We start from the raw sequence: 26,497 nt of genomic DNA on the forward strand, positions 1-26,497 counted from the left end.
GGCGGCCGGAAGTACTGGTTGCCACTTCCGGCAGGGTGGGGGAAGGGCCGGGCCAACGTGGCGGCGGGGCCACGGTCCGCTGGGCGCGCGGGGGCCTTGGGCCCCAGGCCACCGTGGCACCGGGAGCACCGGCGACCTTAGCCGGCCCCGGAGCTGAGGAAACTGAGGAAACGGCCGCGGGCAGCTGCCCCGCCTTCCCTGCGCGCATTGCGGGCCGAGGGCAGGCCTGGGCCTCGAGGGCCGGACCGGAAGCCCGGGCGGGAGCCCCGCGTGAGTCCGGCCGGCGCCGGAGGATGGCGGGCCTCGGATGGAGCCGCTGGGGCCGCCCTGATGTGGGGAGCGCCCTGGGGAGGTGAATGCAGTGGCGCTGGAGATGGGGTGGCCAGCGAGGCCTTCCCCCGGCGGAGGCTGACGGGAACCGAGGAGCCGCCTGACAAAATGGATTCCAGGCCTCACGCCGCCGGGAGGTGGGCTTTTATGGCCGGGTTCGGAGACCGGACACGGAGCCTCCCGTCAGCCTAAGAGGGCGAGAGCCACAGCGTGTGGGCGAGGAGGATGCCGGCCTTCCTGCCGCCGGAAGGGTTACTCGGTCGGACAGAGTCGCTGGCAATACATTCAGTGCAGCTGGTGCAAATGCATTCAAGAAGGAAGCGTCCAGCCGCGGAAGACAAAACGCCTAATGACAACGTGTATTGTCGCCTTCCCTGGGAAGACAGGAGGGACCCGGGCCGTCCGCGTTCCAGCTGTTGCTAAGCAACAAGGGCTTTGTTCTGTTTGTTTTTTTCTGCCCTGGTTTGTTCCTGCCCTATACTCCTTTGGTCGAGAAAAAAATACTTACCTTAAAAAGAAAAAGAAAAAAACAAAAACCCCACCTTGTCGACATTTAGAAAGTCAAGTCAATACTGTTAGGATAAATTAGCCCGTTCTCAACTATTGGACATACATGTTTTATTGTTAAAGAGAAAGGAGTCATCAGAAACACCTTACTTACAGTCATCCCATATTCTAAGAAAAGCTATGGATATACATTCACAGTACACACCTGGAAAGATAAGTATCTCTGAACGGTCCATTCTTTCAGGAACAAAGGCTGTTGAGAGTGCAGATTACCCACACTACTGTAATCTCTTAAGGAAAATGAACATGCCTTTTGTGAAAGGAATTGAGGACAGACATGACTCTGCTAGAATGGAAAAGAAATGCAACCCTACTTTTCTTAAATTTCACCCTTATCCCCCTTCATTCGTACCAGGCTATCATTTACACTATCCTTATCCCCCACCATATGGGCCAGATTATCCATTATTTCCACTCCGTGATGATGTACCCTTAGGTGATCCCTGTTCAGGGTTCATGAGTCCTGGTGGCGATGCTGAGTTAAAGCCTGGCATTGGAAGAACCATCCCAAGTCTGGTGGGTTTTAGTGACGTGAAACCCCAGCAACGAGTTCCCAGGCCAGATACGGGATTTCAAACGACGCTAAAAAGGCAAAAAATTTTATTAGAAGAACTAAAACAAGACAGAAAATGGAATTCCAGGGCAACATCAGATATTTCCATCAGAGCAAGACTTGGAGGTAAATAAAGTGACATTGGCTTTATAATTTTTAAACATTGAAACCAGGGAGAAGGAGCATGGATATAAGATTCATTATTCAGTAGATAATTTAACATAAAGTTGTAAAGAACCAAATGAGGAAATCTTATTTTTAAATTACAAATTGTAAGGAAAAAGTAAAAATGATAAGCCTTTTATATACCTATCTGTAAAATAATGTTTTGTGTTTAAAAGTGCATTCATTAGTATAAGTGACCAACACAAATTAAATGTCAGGTAATCTATAATAATAAAAAACATAATATGCTAATTAGACCGGACAGCTGAACGACCTTCTGGACATCCTTCCAGATGACTTTCTGGACAAAGCCGGGGCTGTGAGTGCCGAGCCCCTTGCATGAATTTTGTCCATCAGGCCTCTAGTTTATTATATAAATACTAGAGGCCCAGTGCACGGATTCGTGCACCATTGGGGTCCCTCAGCCTGGCCTGCAGGGATTGGGCTGAAACCAGCTCTCTGACATCCCCTGAGGGGTTCCAGATTGTGAAAGGGTGCAGGGCAGGCTGAGGGACCCCACCAGTGCACAATTGGGGCTGGGGAGGGACCCCAGGAGAGCTTCAGGGCATGTCCGGCCTGTTTTGCCCAGTCCCAGTCGACCAGACCCCAGCAGCAAGCTGACCTACTGGTCAAAGCGTCTTCCCCTTCGTGGTCAGTGCGCATCATAGCGACTGGTTGAACAGTCAGACACTTAGCATATTAGGCTTTTATTATATAGGATAGATAACCTAATTGTACCATAAGGCAAATTATATTTGACTTTGATAATTGTGTAGCATGCCTCATTATCTCTCTCTGGAAAAAGTAAATCTGATATTCATGCAAGAGTTAGGTTACAGGGACTGAAATGGAATGGGAAAGTAGTTGAAGTGAAATTTGGCATCTGGTAAGAATAGGAGCTGAGAAGCAACCCCTTCAGAAATAGCGTCACACAGCTCTGGGGACACAATTGGTGAACCTACTGACAGCCATTCCTTATGTAGGTGCTCCCAGGGACTGTCACCAGCCTGGCCAGCAGTGCTGACAGCTTCTAAGGAAAGCCCCAGGAAACAGTCCTGTGTGGAAGTGTGTCTGGTAGACAGGAAGTGCAAAGAGACTTACATCTTCGAGCAGGTGGAAAGGAAATGGCCAAACACGGCATCAGAGATGCTGAGCTTCCTCTAGCACGAGAGGCTGCACCAGCCTCGCATGCTTCTCCGCACCCAGCCTAGACCAGAGGCCTAAGCGGGCAGTGGGGGAGGGACAGTGGCAGCAGCATATGGTGGAGCAGTGGGGAGTCATGGTTCCTGACACTGCATGGAGAGAAGCCATAGGTAATTGAGACCAGAAAAAGGGGTAAGAAAAAAGATAAAGGGAATAGAAATAACGCCACAATATCACGCTGCCAAGCCCTACCCTCCAGGTACCTGCTTTTGAACCAAAAAGCAATTTGAGGACGTATACTAGTAAGCATAGGATAAGAATTATGCTTTTAATATCACTCTAGTTGTTGACTTAACAGGGGGCTTAGGGAAATACCTGAGTTTGGAATTTTCATATTAAGAATGTAAATAAGGTTCAACTACCAGTTTTTAAGAAATAATTATTTTACAATCCATTGGAAATACTACTTAGGGAAGAACAGTATTACTAAGAATCAAATACTATCTAGGGCGAAGAATTGTCTTAAGTAAGAGCATGAGGGGACCATTGGTGAGTTCCGGTCCCTCAGACAGCACATTGCACTGATTCTGAATGAGCAACTACTTCTCTAGCCTGTCAGCAAGGCCTGGAGCGCAAGCTTTTGCTAACGTTTCCATGTGTAATAGTTTTCATTGTCAAGGAGTCTCCCTTAAAAGAACTGAGCTCATTTTTCATAGTGGACCCATTGTAGGCAAGTAAGCAGACAGCCCCAGCCTCAGGTTGGGCTGTTTCTGTAAGTTTTTCTAAGAACTGTTTTCCAACAAAGTTTAAGAAATAGTTTATTAAAGCTAATTTCCCACTAAAATAGGGTTAACAGAGGTTGTACAAGCATCTCAGAACCAAGTACAGAGTTCATCTAGCCTCCATATTGTGCTACCGGGATCAGCACAAAAGCATTCAGAAGATAGGCTCTAGGGTCAGACAGTCTGGGCTCATAGCCAGGCACAAAGCTTACTTTCACTATGACCTTGGGCTAGTTACTAATCCCTTTATGTCCATGTATCCTTATTTGTAAAATAAGTTCACATGCTAGTAAAAATACTTCATGAAATTACAGTGAGGGCCATTTAGTGTCATTCATGTAAACATGTCTGACATTAAGGAAGGAACCAATAAATGTTAGATATTATAAAGTTAAGCAAAGTCTAGAGTTTTCAGTCACTTTACACTTAAATTGGCAATAATACTTTTCTTATAAAGTGTAAGAAATAATGAGTTAACATGTAAAATACTTAGCATAATTTCTGGAACGTGGTAAAGCATTCAGTTAATAGCATTTATTATTATTAGCTATTAACATTTTCAAAGAATAATACCAGGAGTTGAGGGATTGGTTTCAATATAATTTGTCCTAGGCTTTCAATGACTTTGTAGATCCTGGAAATAGTCATTATTTATAAATAAGTACTCTCAGTTTTTAGCAAACTTAAATACATGTGATTCCTAATGCATTCTGATAAGGAAGCACATCTTCTCAGAATTAATTGTATCACAGCCCAGTATGCTTTCCAGTGGGTTTTCATAAATACCAAAGCCAAATCATAAAAGATTAGATGGCTGACTTCTTGCCCAATTCCAACCTTGTCTAGACATTTAACTGCTGCAGTAGTTCCTTTTTGTTCAGAGTTGGCTTTCTTTCTTATGCACCATTTAAGTTTTCCAAACTTATCCTAATCATATTCAAACCCTTTATTGGTTGGTCTCTCTGTTCTCATTGCAACAGATGACACATCGCCCTTGTCACAGACAAAAAAGAGGTTGCCTTTTGCAACCTCTGTGATTTACCTTCAGCATCCTAACATCTATATATATATAAAGCCAGCAACCAGAATGCTGTAACGTCTGTACGACCTGTCACTATGACGCCCATCACAGCTATCAGCCATTTTTAAATGCATATAGTTAATTGGTATTAAGTACAGCATTGTGCAACCATTACCACAACACATCTCCATAACTTTTTTCATCTTGCAAAACTGAAACTCTTACCCATTAAACCCTAACTCGCTAGTTCTCCCCTCCTCCTGCCCCTGGAACCCAGAATTTTGCTTTCTGTCTCAATGAATTTGACTCCTCTGAATACCTCATATAAGTAGAATCATAGAGTATTTGTCTTTCTGTGACTGGCATATTTCACTTAGCATAATGTCATCATGGACAACAAAGTCCATGTATTAGCACATGTCAGAATTTTCTTCCCTTTTAAAGCTGAGTACTTTTCCATTTTAGGTATATACTACTTTTTTTTTATCCATTCATTCATCAATGGACACTTGGGTTGCTTCATCTTTGGGCTATTGTGAATAATGCTGCTGTGAACACACATGTACAAATATTTCTTCAAGAACCTGCTTTCAATTCTTTAACTATATAACCAGGAGTGGAATTGCTCAATCCCATGGTGATTCTATGTTTAATTTTTTCAGGAACTACCACCCGGTTTATCTTAGCAGCTGCCACATTTTATAATCCCACCAATAGTGCAGAATTCCAATTTCTTGCCTTCAAGGACTAAAACCCACTTGGTCATGGCGTGTAATCCTCTTGGTGTGCCCTTAAATTCTCTCCTGTAGTGTTTTGTGGAGGATTTTACATCGTGTTTAGCAGGGAGAAGGTCTGGCTTTGGCATCCCTGTAATGTCGGCTTCATAGGATGAGTTTGGAAGTGTTCCCTCCTCACTCATTCTTCTTAGAAGAGCCTGGGGAGGACCAGTATTCATTCTTCTTCAAACGTTTTGCAGAATTCACCAGTGACGCCGTCTGGTCCTGAGCTTTTCTTTGTGGGTAGGTATTTAATTACAGAGTCAGTTTCCTTAGAAGTTACAGGTGTGTTCATATTTTCTGTTTCTTCATGATTCAGTCTGGGTAGGTTGTGTGGTCCTAGTAATTTGTCCATTTCATCTAGGTTATACAATTGGTTGTGTACAGTAATTTCATATAATTATTTTGTTCATAGTAATCCTATACAATAAAAGCCTAATATGCAAATTGTCCCCTCGACCAGGAGTTCGACCGCTCACTATGATGTGTGCTGACCACCAGGGGGTGGTGTGGAACATGGCAGGTGTTGGCGATGCACTGCGACCTCTCACCAGCTACCTGGGGGTGGGGGTGATGGGGACGGAGGTGCGGTGAGAATGTGGGGTGTCCGCCGAGCTCACTCTCACTCCCCCTCCTACCCTCCCCCGGGATGCCAGGGCTTGTGCTCCGGGGAAGCCCCCATGCTCAGGTGCCTTGTGCCCGCGAGGAGCCCGTCCCGCACCCGCGCAGCCTCTTCTGGGTGAGCCGGGCCACAGCCGCCGGGACTGCAGGGGCCAGTTGGGCTCCCTGTGAGTTTGCACAGGAGCCAATCTGCGAGGCCGGCTGGGAGAGAGTGCACTGCCTTCCTGGCTTTTGTGCGGCGCTGCTGGGCAGCCCAGAGGCCCACGCTGCGCCCCGGCCTGCAGCATCCAGCCACGCTCACCACATCTCCGAGTGGGGACTCAGGCGCCTGTCACTCAGGTGGAGGGGGGCGCATGGGGGCCTGGGGGCCCAGGTGCTGCCCAGGGCCCAGAGGTCAGTTGGGACCTTCCTTTCCATGCCAGACACTCGTGCTTCGATCGCCAGCCAGGCCTAGGGACCACACCCCTGCATGAGTTTCATGCACTGGGCCTCTAGTTTCTTATAATTATTTTTATTTCTGTAAAATCAGTTGTAATGTTTCCTTATTTGTGATTTTACTTGAGTCTTCTTTCTCTCTTATCAATCTAGCTAATTGTCAATTTTTTAATCTTTTCAAAGAACCAAATTTTGCTTTCATTAATTTTCTCTATTTTGTATCTATGCTCTAATCTTTATTATTTCCTTCCTTCTGCTAGCTTTGGGTTTAGTTTGTTGTTTTTCTAGCTCCATAAGGTGCAAATTAAGGTTATTGGTTTGAGAGCTTTCTTCTATAAGGGTTTATACCTATGAATTTCTCCATCAACGCTACTTTTGCTAAGTCCCATGACTTTTGTTATGTTGTGTATTTTCATTTGTCTCAATTTCTAATTTCCCAATAATGTGGAATAAATACCAAGCAATTCTACACTATTATAACAATCCTAACATGTAAATTTCAGAGCTATTCTGTTCTTACTGATGAGAAAAATTGTTAGGTAATCCACTGAAAAGTTAATTCATAGCACCCATGTTAGCGTCCTCATAGGAACAGTTCTGATGGAAGAAGAAGTGTTCGCTGCAGGTAACGGAAAGCCTGTCGTGTTTGTTTTCAGGCTGGACCAGCCCGGTGAGAGTCACTCCTAAGCAGCCTCGGCATGAAGAGAGCTCAGTCACTCACACGTACACGTTCGATGAGGAAGTGGCCTGTAAAGTAAGGTTTCTTACCGGGGAGTGTAGTACGGTGTTCGTAACTCATTTAGTTCATTATCTGTGTTGTTTATAATTTGAGCCTAAATAGCTACCACTTGTAAACTACGCCTTATGTACCAGGCACCGTGCAGACCTTCACAATCACTGTGTATTTGGCATTATCTTGTGCCATCCCCACAGCTATACTTCAGGGGAGGACTGAGTAGTAGAGGCTGGTAGTGCCCAATCCAGACCCCCATCGCTGGCAAGAGCACCCTCCTCCAGTAGCAGGGAGTGATGGACGCCCATGGCTGACAGCCACCAGCTCGGAGGACATGAATTCTCAGACTGAAGAAGCATAACAAGTCTGAAAACAGATGAACAGGGATCTAGCCTCTCCTAAACAAATTATCTTGAAACTGTAGGAAAACCAATACAGATATCCTAACTATAACCTGACGGGGCGGGGGGTAAGGGGTGGGGTTTAAGAGGAGCTCACAGAACACCTGCAAGCAATTAAACTGAGTGCAGTCCAAAGTCAGTGAACAATACAGTCCAAAATCAATGAGACGTATTTGTTATTAACAATCATAACCATTAAACTAGACCTCTAAACCCGTGTAGAACATTATTCAAACATGAAGATGAGTTAAAACATAGGGCTAGAGGAAGTTGGCATCCTTGGAGGAATTACTGAACATTGAACTTTAGTGAAGAGAACAGAACCAAGGACCAGGTGGGACAAACCAAGGAGGACCCAGGAACAAAAGCAGGCAGAGGACGGTACACGTGGTGGTGAATCTGAATAAAGGGAACCATCACAGACGGTAACAGCAATGGTTACAGCAACAGTTAATTAATTTGATAAAGTAAGATTGACGATAGGAAGAGGGTAATATTTCAGAACTAATGTGCTTGCATTGTTAGACAAGACAGAGAAGACTTCTTTGAATGTTGTAATTTTATGGAATTAAACACTATTTGCCAACGTGAAAAATTCAAGAGCTTCCTCATGAAAATCTGACTTTATGTTAACTTTAATATACATCTTTGTAAACTTTAACTTAATAGTTAGGAGAACATATACAAAATGTGAATTTCCCAGGCAGGAGAGGAAAGCTGGGAAGCATGTACTTGTTGACCCACAAGATGCTGCCAAAGAGGAAAGTGAAGGAAGGAAGAAGGGAGCCGGTGGCTGAGGGCACTGTCCGCTCCCATTTATGTCTGGTCTGTTTTGTATTCCTGCCTTCTAGGAGGACGGAGAGCCACCTTCACAACCAAACAAGAAGTGTGAGGCCAAGGACTTGTTTTATAAGTCCTCAACACAAAAGTAAGAACTTTTTTTAGTAGAATTTTGATTAAAAATTTTATTTTATACTTAATGATATAGCCTCTTTGTGTCCACATTATCCTGAATCCTACGAGAAATTCAGAAAACATGAGACCCAGATATTTAGTTACTTGTGTTGTTGCTAACATAAACAGGTCAAGGAAGAATCTAAAGAAAACCTATGTTTACTAAAAGGGAAAACCAGAACAGAACGGAAATGCTCGGAGAGAGAGAGGAGGTGCGTGCAGCATCATAGGAAACAGCAGCAGGGAAAGCTCGACGCGGAATCCATTCATTCATTTAAAAAATGCATAGAGGACCTACTATGTGTCTACTCCCTAAACTATGAGACCCGTCAGTGACTAAAGCAAAGCTCTCCCATCTCAAAGAGCTGATTCTACAAAGAGGTGGACAATAAGCAACAAGCATGATAAGTAAATAGCTCACATCGTAGAGAGAAGTCTACGAAAAGATGAAAGAAGATGCTGTCACCTGGGACACAAGTAGCAGGGGCTCCGGGCAGGGTGCTGAGAGGTGCAGGCGGTGGCTGGCCCTGGGTTTGCGTGGAAGGTGGAGCCAGCACTGCCCCGCGAGGAGATTGTGGGTCTGAAGGAAGAGGAGTCAGGGATGAGCCCTCGGTCTGAGCTGTGCAGCTGGACGTGGTGAACACACCATCACTTCACACGTGAACACAGGTGCAGCAGGTGTGGCGGGAAGGCTCCTGTGTCCGTTTGGACATGCCAAACAGAGATGTTCATTGGACATCGACGTGGCTGTCAGTTAGGCAACGGTGCACTGATCTGGGGTCTGGGAGAGAGGCCTGTGCTGGGAAATATCTCTGGGTGTCATGGTGTGTAGATGGGTACGGAAGGCCACATGCCTGGGTGAGGGCCCAGGCCGGGAGTGCCCTGCGACAGGTGGAGGCCGGCATCTGCGTCATGGCTGCTTTTCGCAAGCTGGATGGCGTATGTAAGCGTGTGTGAGGTCCCACTGCTGGGTAACAGATGACCACAAGTTGAGCAACTGGAAGCCTCCCCATTTCTGCTCGCACCTTCTGTAGCGCAGAGTCCAGGCGCCCCACCTGGCTCAGTGCTCAGGTTCTCAGCCTGGGGTCCCGGTGTCAGCCATGGCTGCGTCCTCAGCCTCCGAGGTCACTCAGGCTGGCAGCTCAGGACCCACATGATCTCAGCAGAATTCAGGACCACGGGCTTTGTCCAGGACACTGAAGTGTCTGCGGCGGTTTTGTCTCTTTTTAGGACTCACCAGTTTAGATCAGACGCATTTAGAATCATCTCCCTGTGGATGAACTCAAATTCAACTGATTAGGGACCCTAATTACATGTGCACAGTCCCTTTTGCCATATGCAGTTGCCATCACACCCACTTGCTCCACCCACACCTGAGGGGAGGTGATTATCCATGGCATAAACAGTGGGGACAGGAATTTGGGGGGCACCTTAGAATTATGCCTAGGACCATGGTCGGCAAACTGCGGCTCGCGAGCCACATGTGGCTCTTTGGCCCCTTGAGTGTGGCTCTTCCACAAAATACCACGGCCTGGGCGAGTCTATTTTGAAGAAGTGGTGTTAGAAGAAGTTTAAGTTTAAAAAATTTGGCTCTCCAAAGAAATTTCAATCGTTGTGCTGTTGATATTTGGCTCTGTGGACTGATGAGTTTGCCGACCACCGGCCTCGGACAATGTATGATATTGTGGTGAACTGTACCAATTGAACACGTGTTTTTCGTAAAATGCGATTACTTAACACTTGCCTAGAGCTTACGAAAGCGTTCCTTGGGACAAGATGCTGCCACCAAAACTCGATCCAGAGGAGACAACAGTGGAGAGAGCTGCCGACCTCGTCTCACAGTGTTTCACACAGAAAAGATACGAACGGATCCCAGCATTAACTCAGGTCAGGGGCCATCGGGCGCAGTGTCTCACTCACTACTGAACTGAACTCCCAGACTCTGCGCAACAGTAACACTTACTTTATTGCTAAGCATTATGGGAAGAACAAGTAAATATACACGTATGGGTTGAAAGTGCCATAATCATAGAAGTTATCAATAAGCTCAAGTACTTTAATATCATCTGTGTTATATTTTAGACGTTTTGTTTAAGACTGCCCCTTTCTCAGAAGTCATTTGCATGGACAGTGTTCATTTTAGAAATGGGAAAAGGAGGCGTCAGTGGCGAGGACACAGAGAAGTGACCACTGTGCCCAGAGGACCTGCTGAGGGCGCGCTTACCCGGAACAGAGCGACCCGCTGCGCTCTCCGAGGCAGCATGGGGTGGTCCTGAGCCTGGGACACAGAGCCCGCCTCGGTGTCCATAGAGACGGCCCATCTTTTCAGTGCTCGGCACCGGGGTCCATCCAGGGGGTATGGTGGCCCCGCCACAGCCAGGGAGCCCCTCCCGCAGGGTGGCCCTCTTCCCCTTACTCCTCCCTTGGAGCCAGCGCTTGGCACAAAGTGAGTCTGTCCCCCTGACCTGCACGGGTCTCCCTCACTCGCCCACAGCCTCCTCAGCCCATCTCTCCTGCTCTCCCTGACCCTCCTCCGGCCTGGCCCTCCTCCGGCCTGACCCTCCTCCGGCCCGGCCCACGCGCCCTCCGTCATCCGTCAGTGTAGCCTGTGCTGCCCTCTCAGACCTCAGGCCACGCTCTTCCTCAGGCCTGGCTATTGCACATGGTGTTCCACCGCCTTCATGGCTGTCTGTTCCAGGCTGAATCCCAAGGACCCGCCAGGTTCTATCACCGTAGGCCTCGCTGCCGCCTCCCAGCAGCCCCGCTCTGGGCTGGCAGGTCTGCTCCCAGGTGCCCTCATTTCTCGGAGCCGGGCGGGCCCGGGCCTGTGCTCACCATGGAGTTTCAATGGGTGCGCTTCAAGTCCATCCGACTGGAGGGGACCAGTGACACTGAAGTCCCGTCCTCGCCATGGACCCTCAGAGGCTCACAGCCACAGGTTAAGCAGCCCACATTGTCTTGCAAAACTCCTTCAGCTTTCACGGAGGAGAAGATAGTAAGTGAGGAAAACAGCTTTAATATGGTCTCACCAGGGGATTTCCACATAGAAATTCAATTCAATTAAAGGACAAAAGAAAGTGTCTAACGTATCACTATTTTTTTAAAGGATTTCTCAACTACATGGAAGTGTTATATCTCGGTCATTTTATTACAGATGATGGTGTTAAATTACACTGCATCCGAAGTCCTCCCCGCATGATGCGGGTCCAAGCTGAGGGCGGGGCTGGCAGGAAAGCGGGGACCCACTGGGGCTGCAGTGGGGCACGGAGGTGGATCCAAGTCAGCCCAGTCTCTGGGGTGAAAGCCACAGCCAGAGCTTCCCCAGGCTTCGTCCTGAAAGGGGTGGGAACGTGCCGATCCCAGCTGTGAGAAAACAGCTGGCGTGAAGGGGCCGAGACCAGGAGTGGCTCTGGAGCCAGCCGAGTTGTGAGGGAGCCGGGGGTGCTTTTCCCGGGGACCCTGGGCCTGCCTCTGGGGTGACGGGCCAGTGAAGACGGCTGGGCTAGCGTATGAGGAACTACCGCAGGGGGAGCTTATGTATGCGACTTACAGTGACTTGTTCTTTAAGTGTGTGTCCCCATTCTGCTGGTTTTAGATGGTCGGTGGACTCTGGGACAGATTTCAAACAAGATCTTTCTTGGTACCAGCAAAGCCAGTTAATTTGTAAGTTGTATCTCCTACTCTGCTTACCCCCAGGCCTCCCACCATCGCACGTTTACCAAGAGCTGATGCCCAGCCCCTGGGGGAGGGCAGCCCACAGGCCCCCACACTCCATCCCGGCAGTTGCTCAGGCCGCTGCCTCCTCGCCCTGCCTCTTGCCCCCTAAAGGCTGGACTGCTCAGGCAGCAAACCTAGCACAGAGTGGCCCCGAAAGACACCAAGTATTCCAATGTGGCCACGCCTGCGAGCTTCGGGGATTAGAAATTATTTTTATCAAACTTGGTGTCACAGTCTTCTTTAGGGTTCTATTAATGCTAACAACGGTGGGCTTATCACACATCCTTCCACATAGGTAATCTTTTTCATTTAGTCTAAAAAATGGCACTCCTGCTTTTGAAAGTCCCTTGGTTCTCACTACAACCCACAGTCCCTGTGCGCTCACTAAGGGAGCACAGAGCAAAAGGAAGACGCGTGGGGAGGTTCCCGTCGGCGCTAGGTCATGGCGTCAGCGAAGACGTGTCCCTGAGAGCGGGGAGCCAGTGTGTTCGGTGTTTGATTTTCACTTACAGCTACAGCTTTAAGGGATCCTGTTTCACATTAGAGGCTTGTAGAGGCCAATTCCTAGATGGCTCTGAAAACTTTGCTTTTATTTGAGAAAGAAATGCTGTAACAAGTGGAGGTTTTGTAAGTTGATATCCAGAACTCAACTGCCCTATTTTCTCTTTTCCTAAGTGTGAGTCCAAGTTCTAGAAGCAAGTACATTCCTCACTACACGTAAGTGATGTTTCCTCATGTTCTGAAACGACTAGCTTCACATCTGAATGGCTGTGCCTCTCTTCTTTGACAGCGTGTGCTTTGTCACAGAATTCTAACGTTTTCCTAGCACAGCGCCTGCTCCGTGCCCGCGCTTTCCTCAGAGACGTGTCGCAGATTTCAGTACAGAAAGCGCATTGCTGGTGGCCCGGTTTCCACCTCCCCCGGAGCCCTGCCCGCTCTGCAGGTCCCACTCCTGCCTTGCCCAGGCCGCCTCCCCGGCTCCAAAGACGGGTCATCCCAGGGCCGCAGACGGGCCGTCAGTTCTGCAGAAACAGCCTTTCTGTGCTCAGACGCACAGGCAGCCATTCCCCTCACTCTGGTCCAAACTTACATTCACAAGAGCCAGGCAACTCCTATTCTGAAAAAGAGAAAACCTCTCCCTATTTTTTAGGCAAATTGTTCCATCATCATGCTTTTTTCTTTTTTCTTTTTTTTTTTTTTGCATTGTCAATTTTTTATCTATTTTGGCAAATAATTTGGGGGAGCTAGGACACTGTTTATCTGTTCCCTCCGTATTTCTTAGAAAGAAACCTCTGCTGTCTTTTCTTTTCATGCTCCCAGTGGCCACGTGCAGTCCACCAACGCTGACGACATTGACAACCCCTATGGGGACATCACATCTCTGGCCAGGCCTCGATGCTCCAAAATCCTTTACTCAAACACAAGCTGGTGAGTCCCCCATAGCTGCCCGAACTTGATTATTCAGGATGAAATGTGGTGGTGGGTTTTATTATAAATGAAGGAATACGCTCTGACCGTGGGTTGAGGAGAAAGGTGACTTGCCTGAGTGACTGAAGTTCAAAGGAGGATATGTGTTGCTGAGGCTCCCCTCAGCCCTTGACGTGGGGCTGAGCCCAGAGGAGGGTTCAGCTGGTGATTCTCCCATCCTATATAATAAAAGCCTAATATGCTAAGTGTCCAGTTGACCGGTTGCTGTTTAACCAATCAAAGTGTAATATGCTAATGATATGCTAAGGCCCCTCAACCGCTCGCTATGACGTGCACTGACTACCAGAGGGCAGACGCTCTAACCAGTAGGTTAGCTTGCTGCTGGGGTCCGGCCAATCGGGACTAGGTGAGACGGGCTGGACACGCCCTGAAGCCCTCCCATGGTCCCTCGCTGGCTGGCCAACCTCCCGCATTTCTCCCTGGCCCCGGAGGGGTCCCTCGGCCTGGCCTGCACCCGCTTCCAGGACCCCTCAGGGGATGTCGGAGAGCCGGTTTCAGCCCAATCCCGCAGGCCAGGCCGAGGGACCCCACTGGTGCACGAATTCATACACCAGGACTCTAGTAAGTTCTGAAAGGAAATGACTGCTGTTAAACAGAGTCATTCTAAAATTTTAAGGGATGGATATAGGACAAAGCAATTAAAAATATTCAACAGACATAAAAATTTAATGATGGTTCTCCTTTGAAATGAATGTTTGAATTTTGAATAGTTTTATGAAGCATTTTTGCTACCAAAACTGGGAACATCCTCTTGGGTCCTCTTCAAAGAGAGCGAAGAGCAGTCAGCAGCATTTCTAACGTTGGACGTGAAGTTACCGTTAACTTGAATACATTTGGGAGGGGGCCATCTACTCCATTTTGCTGTGAATTCTGCTCTTTTTATTGTTATTATGTGTTGTTTTGGTGACCGCTTAGTGGCTAGACAGTCATACTTTACACAGGCCCCGTGCTCTCCCCGTGCCCGCCTGGCCCGGGCGGAGGGCCAGTCTCACTGGCTGTTTCCTGTGCTGTTCTCGCCGTGTACACCCCGTGACTGGGGGGGACCTCCCAGGTGTGCTTCTTGGTCCCTTCACCCCTCACCCAGGCCCCCCCCCCCCCCATGAGTCTGTTCTCTGCATCTGTGAGTCTGTCTCCATTTGGTTTGTTTGCTCGTATTGTTTTGTTCGTATTGTTTCTAGATTCCAAGCTCGTATTGTTTCTAGATTCCACGTGCACGTGAAGCCATAGGTGCTGGTCTTTCTCTGACGGCCTGACTTGACTGAGCACAACGCCCTCCAGGTGCGGCCATGCTGTCGCCACTGGTCAGGTTTCCTTCTGTGTGCGGCCGAGGGGTGCTCCATGCACACAGCACCGGCCTCTGCATCCCTGACCTCCTGGAGGCCCGTGCTGCCTCATAGCCTGGCTATTGCAAACAGCAGCAGTGCACACAGGGTGCACACGTTCTTCCGAATCAGCGTTTTGTGTTTTTTCAGATAAATTCCCAGAAGTGGGATTGCTGGGTCATAAGGCAGGTCCATTTTTAGTTTTTTGAGGAAACTCCACACTATCTTCCACAGCGGTTACACCAGCCTGCAATTCCCCAGCAGTGCATAGGGTGACCTTTTCTCCACATCCTCGCCAGCACGTGTTGGCTGCTGTGTTGACTATAGCCTTTCTGATGGGTGTGAAGTGATACCTCGTGGTTTTAATTGCTCTCTTTGACAATTAGTGACACTGAGCATTTATTTTCTTTTTTAATTTTTATTTTTTTAATTTAATAAATCTTTATTGTTCAGATTATTATAATTGTTCCTCTTTTTCCCTCCATAGCTCCCCTTCACCCGGTTCCCACCCCACCCTCTGGCCTTACTCCCCCCCCGCCAAACTGTCCTCATCCATAGGTGTACGATTTTTGTACAGTCTCTACCCGCACCCCCCACATCCCTTTCCCCCTGAGAATTGTCAGTCCACTCCCTTTCTATGCCCCTGATTCTATTATATTCACCAGTTTATTCTGTTCATCAGATTTTTAATTCACTTGATTTTTAGATTCACTTGTTGATAGACATGTATTTGTTGTTCATAATTTTTATCTTTACCTTTTTCTTCTTCTTCCTCTTCTTAAAGAATACCTTTCAGCATTTCATATGATACTGGTTTGGTGGTGATGAACTCCTTTAGCTTTTTCTTGTCTGTGAAGCTCTTCATCTGACCTTCAATTCTGAATGATAGCTTTGCTGGGTAGAGTAATCTTGGTTGTAGGTTCTTGCTATTCATCACTTTGAATATTTCTTGCCACTCCCGTCTGGCCTGCATAGTTTCTGTTGAAAAATCAGCTGACAATCGTATGGATGCTCCCTTGTAGATAATTAACTGTTTTTCTCTTGCTGCTTTTAATATTCTCTCTTTGTCTTTTGCTCTTGGCATTTTAATTATGATGTGTCTTGGTGTGGTCCTCTTTGGATTCCTTTTGTTTGGGGTTCTGTGCACTTCCTGGACTTGTAAGTCTATTTCTTTCACCAGGTGGGGGAAGTTTTCGGTCATCATTTCTTCAAATAGGTTTTCAGAATCTTGCTCTCTCTCTTCTTCTGGCACCCCAAAAATTCAGATGTTGGTACGCTTGAGGTTGTCCCAGAGGCTTCTTACACTATCTTCAAATTTTTGGATTCTTTTTTCTTTTTGTTTTTCCAGTTGAGTGTTTATTGCTTCTTTGTATTCCAAATCTTTGACTTGATTCTTGCGATCCTCTAGTCTGCTTTTAGGTCTCTGAATAATATTTTTTATTTCAGTCAGTGTATGCTTACTTTCTAGTTGATCCTTTTTCATATCCTCGAGGGTCTTGCTAAATTTATCAGCCTTTTCTAGGAAATTCTTGAAAAACCTTATAACTGTGGTTTTGAACTCTATATCCAGTCATTTGTTTTCCTCCATTTCTTTCATTTGTGATCTGTTTCTTTGTCTCTGCATTTTTGCTGCTTCCCTGAGTTGGTAGGGTAGCTTTGTGTACTAGGTGTCCTATAGGGCCCAGTGGCTCAGCCTCCCCAGTTACCTGAGGTGGACACTATTGGTGCACCCCTTTGTGGGCTGTGTGCACAGCCTTGTTGTAGTTAAGTCTTGATTGTTGTTGGTATCACTGGGAGGAATTGACCTCCAGGCCAACTGGCTGTAAGGATCAGCTGTGTCTATGCTGGGAGAACTTCTGTGCTGGCAGTCCTCTCTTCGCGCACTCACGTGCATGCCTCCAGACCTTTGCCTTTCGCAGCTCCCCTGAGTTTCCGCCTGACAGTCCAGAATCCCTCCATATAAGCCTGGGTCCCCAGGGTCTCGCCCTGAACTGGGGTTCAGTGCAGTTGGAACTGGGGTTCAGCGCAGTCAGGAGCTTTTGTCTCCTTCCTGCTAAAGAAAGCCAGTGGCACACAGCAGTCAGTCCTCTCTGCGTGCACTCACACGTGCGCCTCCAGACCTCTGCCTTTCACGGCTCCCCTGAGTTTCCGCCTGACAGTCTGCAGTCGGAATTAGGGTTCAGTGCAGTCGGAACTGGAGTTCAGCGCAGTCGGGAGTTTTTGTCTCCTTCCCGCTAGAGAAAGCCAGCCAGGCACTCAGTCACCCGCGCGCGTGTCTCTACCTCAGCCTTTTCCAGCTCCTCTGATTCTCCGTGTGCTTTCCTCTTTCCTTCTAGTTGTAGAATTTCCACTCAGCCAGCTTTCCTATGCTTCTGGATGTTGTTCGTTTTGTCTTTTAGTTGTAGTTTTGAAATTGTTGTGTGAGGCAGCAGTTTAGGTGTTTACCTATGCCGCCATCTTGGTTTCTCCCTCCTGAGCATTTATTTTCATACTAGAGGCCTGGTGCACGAAATTCGTGCACTCAGGGAGGTGGGGTCCCTCAGCCTTGCCTGCACCCTCTCACAGCCTGGGAGCCCCCTGATAGATCGCCCCGCAGAGGGAGGCCTGCCCACCCACTGCAGCCTGCTGGTGTGCGGCCTGGGCCTCCCTCTTTGGGGCGATCGTGGAATCCCCCGATTGATCACCCCACTGGCTGGTGGCCCGGGCCTCCCTCTGTGGGGCGATCATGTGGCGATGGTGGGTCCCCCACCAATCACATTGCACCGCCTTGGCTGGGCTGGCGCCAGTGGGTCATCCAGACAGTGGTTCCGCTGTTCAGCCGTTTGGCCGATTTGCACATTACGCTTTATTATTGTAGACGTCTGTCGGCCCTCTGTGTGTCCTCTTTGGAGAAGCGTCTATTCCGTCCTCTGCCCATTTTCCAGTTGGATGGTGTGGTGTGTGTGTTTGGTGTGGAGTGGAGTGAAGTTCTTTATAAGTTTAGGCTATTAAGCCTTGTTGGATGGCTCGTCGGGGAGTATGTTCTCCCACTCAGGAGGTGTCTCTGTGGGTGCCGATGCTCTCCCTTGTGTGCAAAGCCTGTGTGACTTGATGTTTGTTTGCTGTTTCCCTGGCCCTAGAGATCAATGAGGGGATCGGGCAAAAGAATCCAAGATGTTAACTGTAGTTACCCAGTTCGGGCACTAGAGGGCCTGCGAGGTTGCAGAGTTTCTTCCTTCGTTTAGGTTTCAATTTTGAACATATTCTTCACCTTTTTAAAAAATGTACCTTTACTGTTGTATTATGGATGCCCCTCATTTCACAAAGAAATGCTTTCCGACTTTATTATGAAATACGGATAGATACAAAATGTCGTGTTCCACGTTCCATACGAAGTAGAGTAACAAGCGAGTGCTGTACCCCCGCCTCGCTAGAGGAATAGTATCTCAGGAATATCTCTAACCACCGCGTGCCCTCCGACCGCCTCGCCTGGTCCCTTCCCCAACAGACGTCACCTCCACCAGGCTCTGCCTGCCCGTGCTCGCTCTGCTTGGTAACTTGAATACACATATACGGATCTCTAAACAAAGTACGTTGTTTCTGTAAAACCACATCGAGCTAACGGCAATACAGTGCGATGCCATCTGCATGAAGTCCAAACCCGCGGCAGGTCAGCGTGGGAGCTGAGTGCAGGGGCTCCGTCCTGCCAGGGCGGGCACGGCCCTTCCTCTCCATCTCATCTAGGCTTTCTAAGGGGCGCCTGTGTGAGGGGCGCCTGTGTGAGGGGCGCCCGTGTGAGGTCGTCTCAGGTTCTCACGGCTCGTGGCCTTACTCTCGCCATCCATCCGTCGAAGCCACACCTCAGGCAGAGTCGGGAGGGAGACCGGCGGGCGGCTCCATCGCAGTCACCCCTTTCCCGAGGGGGTGCCTCTCACAGCTGTGTGTCCTGGCGTGACCAGCATTTGTAAACGGGCGTGATTGCACTTTGAGTTTAGAGTCTGGTGAACATTGTAGACCGGAATGTGATCGTCACGGAGAAAGCCAGAAGAACTGAGAACAGCGGAGTGTAACCACGCTGTCAGCCGAAACGTCCCCTCTGTGCAGAGGTTGGAAACCCCGTCTGCGGGCGCTCTCCCCTGCTGTGCCACGAGCTGGGCCCCGGAAGGGAAGGTGGTCACCATCCCCGCCGCCTCTCCGGGCGTGAGCTGTGGGCTCGTCGTCCCGTCTGCCCGTGGACGGGCCGGCAGGGCCTGTTCCCAGGTTCCAGGCGTAGATCTTCCCCGGCGGCAGGCAGGGGCGGCCGCCTGATGGTCCGACGGTCACACCTTTTAAAACCGTCTCCCACAGCCAGGCTCTGACCGCAGCCCCCCCGCCGCCGCCGCTTCTGCCTTCAGAGCTCTCACTTCTGCCTCAGTGGCTACAGCAGCGTGCGGTCAGCGTGCGGGGACAGCCGCCTCCACGGGACAGGGCGCCCAGGCGGGAGCGCTGGTGCCAGGCCGGGGCTCTCCTCCCAGAGCCGGAGGCCCTGCTCCCAGCCCTCCCCGCCCGCCCGGTCGCCATGCCCCTGCTGCCGGGGCAGCCGCAGATCCGCAGCACGGGGGAGGGGCGAAGCCGCTGCCGGTGAGGAGGAGAAAGCCAAGTCCGACAGCCGAGGCCGGCTCCAGTCACATCCGGAGAGTCCCGTGGCCGCACGGGGGCGCCGTGCCCGGGGTCACATGGCCTCTCCTCCGTCTCGCTGGCTCCACCCCGTCCTCCCGAAGCCAGCCTGCGCCTCCTGGGCCTCCCCTTCTCCCCGCCCCGGCATGCCCTGCGCCGGCTCTGCACCCAGGTGACGACGCTCCCACGGAGCTGCCCGCCCTCGGCCTCCAGCCCTGTGTGAGGGCATGCGGCCGGCAGGGCACCCTGCAGGTAGTGCCAGCTCCCTGGGCCCGCCCCCGCCCCTTTGTGGCTCTCACCTCTTCCTTTGCGGGCGTGTCCCTGGCCGCTGGGCCCTTTAAGCCCCAGGTGAGATCTGCATTGTCCTGAGCGGGAGGCCGTCAGCAGCCCCTCGCCTCCGCCTGCTCTGCGCTGCCAGCGCGCTCCATGAAGGACAGTCGGTGACTGGACTCGCACCCTCCCCCGCGCGGCCACTGTCCCCAGACAGAGCTCTCCTGGCTCGGCCCGGGGTCCCGGGCGGGAGGGCAGGCGTTCCCAGCAGGTGCATGCGTCCCGCCTGGCCTCTGGCGTGGGGTCCGTTCCGCCACTTGCCCGCTGAGTTAGCTCTGGGCACAGCACGGAGACGCTCTGAGGCCCCAGGCCTGCATCCGAGAAATGGACCTGACCCCGGACCCACAGGACACGGCCCGCGTGAGGATTAAACAGGCGATTCACGGACGCCTTACAGGTGCCTGGGCGCAGTGCTCCCCGCGGCATTAGTCACGCGTGTCGTCCAGAGGCGTGTGCGCACTGAGGCTCTGATCGCGTGACCTGCCTGCATTCCACGGCTTAGCATCAGAGACAGTGCCTTAGGGCCGTGGTCGGCAAACTCATTGGTCCACAGAGCCAAATATCAACAGTACAACGATTGAAATTTCTTTTGAGAGCCAAATTTTTTAAACTTAAACTTCTTCTAACGCCACTTCTTCAACATAGACTCGCCCAGGCCGTGGTATTGTGTGGAAGAGCCACACTCAAGGGGCCAAAGAGCCGCATGTGGCTCTCGAGCCGCAGTTGGCCGACCACGGCAGTAGGGTAGAGCGCGTCCCATGATGTTGCGGGCGGCCCCTGTGTGCTGTGCTCTCGGGGAGCTGTCCCCCAGGGAGCTGTGTGCTGCTGTCCACCCGGCCCCTCCAGGCCGCGGCCGGCTGCCCGACTCCTCACCGCTCCCCCTCCGGCCCAGCTCCGCTGACCCTCCAGGGCCCGCCCTGCAGGTGTTCACGCGGCAGAAAAGCCGTCACAGAGGCGGGTTCCTGCGACCGCGTGGAAGCCATGCGTGTTTGGGGAGAGACACACAGGAAGCGTTTCCCTCTGGGTTACCTTTCTGACATGCCTGCGTGTTCAAGAAAATTCCAAGGAACCCTGAGGGACACGGCCCAGAATCGGCGGTGCCAGTTCTGCACCAGGCACCGCCAGCCAACCCGAGACCCTGGCTCTCCTCTCTCTCCCCTCCTCTCCCTCTCCCCTCCCCTCCCTTCCCCTCCCCTCTTCAGCTACCCTTCCCTCCTCTCCCCTCCCCTCCCCTGTCCTCCCCTCCCTTCCCTTTCCCTCTCCTCCCCCTCCCCCCCGGGCCGGCTCTCTGTGCCTCTCTGATCTCTTTAAGGCCGTGTGTTCCCAGTGAAGGTATTTGAGCACCGAAGTGCACAGTCCCTGTCGCCATGGCGGCCCCGAGAACCGTGCTGCCGCCCTGGCTGAGTGAGGCCCAGGGGCCGCCCGCCCGCACAGCAGCCTCCCCACTGCTCAGGGTGCTGCCTAGGGCTGGGGGCTGGCTCCCGTGGGCCCTGCCCTCTAGCTCCCTGGCTCCGGCCTCGTGAGACCCGCTGGCTTGTCCTGTTGGTTCTGCTCCTGCCCTGGATGCGAGCTCCGCCCGGTGAGAGCTGGTGCCCCTGGCCTGTCCCTGCCGGCAGGGGAGTCAGCGCGGTCACAGCGCCGCAGGGAAGGCGTGTGAAGCCTGTCAGGGACGCGTTCTTCTCTGACACCCGGACCCAGTGCTCTGCAGGAGGCTGGTGCGGAGGGCCAGGGGCTCCGGCCGCGCTCCGGGCGTGATGCTGCGGCGCCCGTCTTCGTCCTCCAAAGCGGCCCCGGAGGCGGAGGCCTGGCCCAGAGGACGGGAGCTGAGTGTGGGGGGCGCTGTGTGGGGTGGTGCTCATACCGCTCCCTGCGGGCTCTTGCTCCTTGGAACGCGTTCCCCAGCCCCGGAGGGGAAGCCGCATCTGGAGCAGCACCCCGCGCCGAGCCCGCCTCCCCAGGACACACGCCGCCTGGAGCTCCCTGCCTGTGAGCGGGCAGAGCGCCTCTGCAGTGGCCTGGGACTGCGCTGGGTGCCGGGGACTGCGCTGGGTGCCGGGGGCTGTGCTGGGTGCCGGGGACTGTGCTGGGTGCCGGGGGCTGGGCTGGGTGCCGGGGGCTGGGTGCTGGGTGTCGGGGGCTGTGCTGGGTGCCGGGGACTGTGCTGGGTGCCGGGGACTGTGCTGGGTGCCGGGGGCTGCGCGCTGGGTGCCGGGAGCTGTGCGCTGGGTGCCGGGGGCTGTGCTGGGTGCCGGGGACTGCGCTGGGTGCCGGGGGCTGCGTGCTGGGTGCCGGGGGGCTGGGTGCCGGGGACTGCGCGCTGGGTGCCGGGGGCTGTGCTGGGTGCCGGGGGCTGCGCGCTGGGTGCCGGGGACTGTGTGCTGGGTGCTGGGTGCCGGGAACTGTGCTGGGTGCCGGGGGCTGGGTGCCAGGGGCTGCGCGCTGGGTGCCGGGGGCTGCGCGCTGGGTGCCGGGGACTGTGTGCTGGGTGCCGGGGGCTGCGCGCTGGGTGCCGGGAACTGTGCTGGGTGCCGGGGGCTGCGCTGGGTGCCGGGGGGCTGGGTGCCGGGGACTGTGCTGGGTGCCGGGGGCTGGGCTGCTGCGCTGGGTGCCGGGGGCTGCGCGCTGGGTGCCGGGGGCTGTGTGCTGGGTGCCGGGGGCTGCGCGCTGGGTGCCGGGGGCTGCGCTGGGTGCCGGGGGCTGCGCTGGGTGCCGGGGGCTGCGCTGGGTGCCGGGGGCTGCGCGCTGGGTGCCGGGGACTGTGTGCTGGGTGCTGGGTGCCGGGGGGCTGGGCGGGCTGGCGCTGGGTGCCAGGGGCTGCGCGCTGGGTGCCAGGGGCTGCGCTGGGTGCCGGGGGCTGTGGGTGCTGGGTGCCGGGGACTGTGCTGGGTGCCGGGGACTGTGCTGGGTGCCGGGGACTGTGCTGGGTGCCGGGGGCTGCGCGCTGGGTGCCGGGGGCTGCGCGCTGGGTGCCGGGGGCTGCGCGCTGGGTGCCGGGGGCTGTGTGCTGGGTGCCGGGGGCTGTGCCCTGGGTGCAGGTGAGAGTTTAGAGAGGGGTTTTCCGCAGGTGCTCTGTGTCCCTCTTGTCCCCCTGGCTGGCGGGATGGGTGGGGAAGCAGAGGCGTAGGGGGCTGTACAGTTTCAGGGAATGAGGTGAAAGCCGTCGTACAGAGCACTAATGGCGAGAGAGAGGGTTACTTAGAGGCATGTGCCCACGGCTAGTGGGGCAGCGTCCGAGCAGTGTGGGCGCAGCGGCCCTAAAGGAACGGGCCTGCCTTCGCTAGGAAGTGGAGCTCAGCGGGCGCCACGTAAAATCCGCAAACACGCAGATGCAGTCAAACCTCAGTTCTCAAAGTCTCCCATCTTGAACAGCTTGGTTCTGGACCATGTTGTTCGCAGAAAAAACTCTCGGGTGTCGACCCGAACTTCAGTTTCCGACCTGACAACCCTTTCATGCTGATGCCGCGCAGGCCGGCCACCAGCCAGGGGCGCTGCTGCTGGGAGGAGCAGCTGGAGAGAGGCGGGAGCTGGCGCTGAGGGCGGGAGGGGCTCCGGACACAGCAGGGCCGTTGCAGGGGGGGGGGGGGGGGGGAGGCTGCTGTGGATTTGCATAAGGAGCAACCTTCAGCCCATCTCTCTCAGGCTGCGGCGTCTGAAGAATTCCTGGGACGCTAGTGGGGTGGTTCAATCCATTTGAGAACAGTGTTTATGTGCAGATTAAACCGCACAGCACACGTGTGCAGTATACCAAGAAGGGTGGCGCAGGAATCACTCGGGGTCCGGAATAGATTAATACATTTACATTATTTCTGTTGGGAAAAAATGATTCTGTTTTCGAACAAATCGCTTCTCGAACAGCCTTCTGGGAGGAATTAAGTTCAAGAAACGAGGTTCCACTGTGGTGAGAAAACGTGGACCTGAGGTCAGTTTCTCAGTCCTGGGCGAGCCCGCCTGCACCTTCCGCTCAGCAGCCGGCCCGGACCTCTCGCAGGACCGCGCCAGAGACTGCGTGCGCCTTTGCATCTCCGAGCGTGCGTGCTGGTGCCGCGGCTGCGCCACAAATCAGTCTTCCTTCTCTCTCCTCCCCTCTCTTCACCTTTCTGCAGCTCTGCCAACATCCCAGGGTACACGGGGAAGGCCCATTTCACAGCCACCCACCCGGCAAATTCCCACGTGCCCGCCGCCGTCCCCTCGCTGGACTCCGAGGTGCACCGGTGAGTACGGCCCATCCTTCAATGTGCAGGGACCGGGGCGCCTCGTGACGGTCCTGCCATTACAGAGCAATTAGCTGCTAACAGGCGACTCCCGTGGTTTAAAGAATGGGGTGCCAGCCCCCAGGCCCGGAGAGGGGTGCCCACTGCTGTGCCTGGAGCAGCCTGGAGCTCCGAGCGCTCGCAGCGGGCGTCCGCCTCCGGGCTCCGCGCTGCACACCCACGGTTGGCGCTGTCGGGGCCGCATAGCGCAGGGCGCGCTGCGGGGAACACCGCCTCCTCGTGGGTAGCACCCCCGTTCCCATCGGAGGCAGTGCTCTGGGGGAAGTCCTGTATTTTTAAACATTTTGCGAACTGAGAACACGAGGTGGGAGGTTAGGGCCACCGACCCTGTTGTTTACGCTGCTAGAGAGAAGCAGCCATGGCCACCATGAAACCCGCACCTGAGAGCGCGGGTGCCGCCGGCCTCGCACAGGAGGTGACCCGGCTTTGAAAACGCAGATGCGCTCCTCACGGGCAGCTGCGGCCCAGCGGCCAGAGAAGCTCAGGTGCTGGGGGTGTCTGCCCCCCCGCAGGCCGGCAGGTCTCCGGGAAAGGGGCCTCTCCTCCCGTCGGCAGCTCAGCCATGCGTCCATCAGACGCTCCCGGAGCGGCCACTGAACCCAGGGCTGAGCAGAAACAGTCCCGCCTCCCAGGAGCTGCCGGCTGATGGGGAAGTCAGACGGCAGGGCGGGCAGTCCCTGGAGCACTCGGGTGGTGCTGGAGCCGGCGGTGGGTGCCCTGGAGTGGAGAGAGCGGGATGTAGCTGAGCACCTGGAGGGACCGGCGCGTTAGCGGGCCCTTCAGGCGGAGTCTGAGCGCCTGCCGGGGAGTCCCGGGACACCCGGAAAGGCAGCGGCTGGCGGGTGCTGGGTCAGGTGCGGTCCACGCCGCACTCCCTCTCACTGGCTCAGGCGTTCCTTGGCTAATTCCCATGCTCTCCCGCGAGTCAGCCAGTGTGGACTGCGGCCTGGAATTCACAGGAATCAGACCCAGTTTGCAAGGAGCTCACAGCCCAACAGGGAGCAAGAACTAAGCAGCTAAGGAGAGGACGGCGGATGTCATCCTGGCCGCCACCTCCTTTGCCGAGTGCTTCCTGTCCGCCAGGCTCACGGAGTCTGTGTGCTGCCTCCCGCACCGACTCGGCGCCCTGTGAGGGCGGCGCCTCCCGGTACAGATGAGGACGTCCATCTGTCAGGGCCCAGAAGGCCTCCGGGACGTGGCTCCCACAGGCACCCTCAGCTGGCCGTGGTCTCACAGGAGCGGGGCTGGGCTGCCGGTGGGCAGGGTGTCATGGCTCCGGGGAACCCACCGATGGGCCCTTGTGGCCAAACCCTGGGTCTCCGCCGGGCACTGCCAGCCCTGCAGCCCCGGTGCCACTGTGTGTGGGCTCCTGCGTCACTGTCCCCACCGTGCGCGGCCGCGGCCAAGGGCATGGCTGCTGAGGAGGATGCAGTGGTTGAAGGGAGTCAGCACAACACACATCCATGTGAGACAGGATGGACGCCAGGCCCAGAGGTGACCCCTCTGAGTCCCTCCCACTCTCAGCCCCCCTCAGAGACTGGGAACTCTGGGGCTGTTCTGCCTCTGGAGAACTTCCCCTCCTTTTAGCTGGGTTTTCTGTACTCTTGGCACCTACTGTAATTCTAGACACAGATTCTCAATCAATACAACTGATTGCAGCCCGGCCAGTGTGGCTCAGTGGTTGAGCGTCGACCTGTGAACCAGCAGGTCACAGTTGGATTCCTGGTCAGGGCACACGCCGGGTTTCAGGTTCAATCCCCAGTGTAGGGCCTGCAGGAGGCAGCCAATCGATGATTCCCTCTCATCATTGATGTTTCTATCTCTTTCTCTTCTCCCTTTCTCTCTGGAATCAATAGAAATATATTAGAAAAACAAAACTGATTGCAGTATAATGCATGTAATGTGATAAATGAAACAATGCACACAATGACTAATAATTTCTCGTTTCTCTCTCTCTGACATTGTCTCTGGTACGTGGGCACCTTCAGTTGAGGGAGACGAGGTTGTATCTTTTGTGCTTGTTTGATGTGTTCGTTTCTTTCTCCTCCTTCAGTGTCTTGAGGAAAGACATGGCCGTCACCCTCTTCCGTCGCCAGGCACCGCTGTCCCAGATGGTCACAACGGTGAAGCCCTACAACCCCTTCAATAACAGGAGGCAAACTGTAGGCTACTGAAGAGTTGCCGTCCGAGCGAGCGAGACTCGACCCCTCAGCCGTGGGAGGGCTGTGCTGGGCCCGTGGGAATAAAAGACCG

At 53.3% G+C, this 26,497-nt stretch overlaps 1 protein-coding gene across 1 annotated transcript; it reads left to right on the top strand.

The window, feature by feature from the left end:
- The first annotated feature begins 209 nt into the window (after nucleotides 1–209).
- Nucleotides 210–26,497, top strand: SPATA48 (spermatogenesis associated 48). Its single transcript, XM_008150551.3, has 9 exons — nucleotides 210–1,576; nucleotides 7,050–7,147; nucleotides 8,379–8,455; nucleotides 10,230–10,368; nucleotides 12,077–12,144; nucleotides 12,874–12,915; nucleotides 13,519–13,626; nucleotides 24,077–24,184; nucleotides 26,298–26,497. The coding sequence occupies exons 1-9, from the start codon at nucleotides 1,018–1,020 to the stop codon at nucleotides 26,416–26,418; spliced, it is 1,320 nt and encodes a 439-aa protein (XP_008148773.2). The 5' UTR covers nucleotides 210–1,017; the 3' UTR covers nucleotides 26,419–26,497.

This window comes from Eptesicus fuscus, chromosome 14 (genome assembly GCF_027574615.1).
Source record: "Eptesicus fuscus isolate TK198812 chromosome 14, DD_ASM_mEF_20220401, whole genome shotgun sequence".
Lineage (NCBI taxonomy): Eukaryota > Metazoa > Chordata > Mammalia > Chiroptera > Vespertilionidae > Eptesicus > Eptesicus fuscus.

Bases quoted from the DNA above. Each gene is read 5' to 3' on its own strand.
- SPATA48 (XM_008150551.3), top strand. From the start codon at position 1,018: ATGGATATACATTCACAGTACACACCTGGAAAGATAAGTATCTCTGAA. The intron at 10,369-12,076 runs GTCAGGGGCCAT...TGCTGGTTTTAG, and splicing joins GGATCCCAGCATTAACTCAG to ATGGTCGGTGGACTCTGGGA. The intron at 13,627-24,076 runs GTGAGTCCCCCA...ACCTTTCTGCAG, and splicing joins CTTTACTCAAACACAAGCTG to CTCTGCCAACATCCCAGGGT.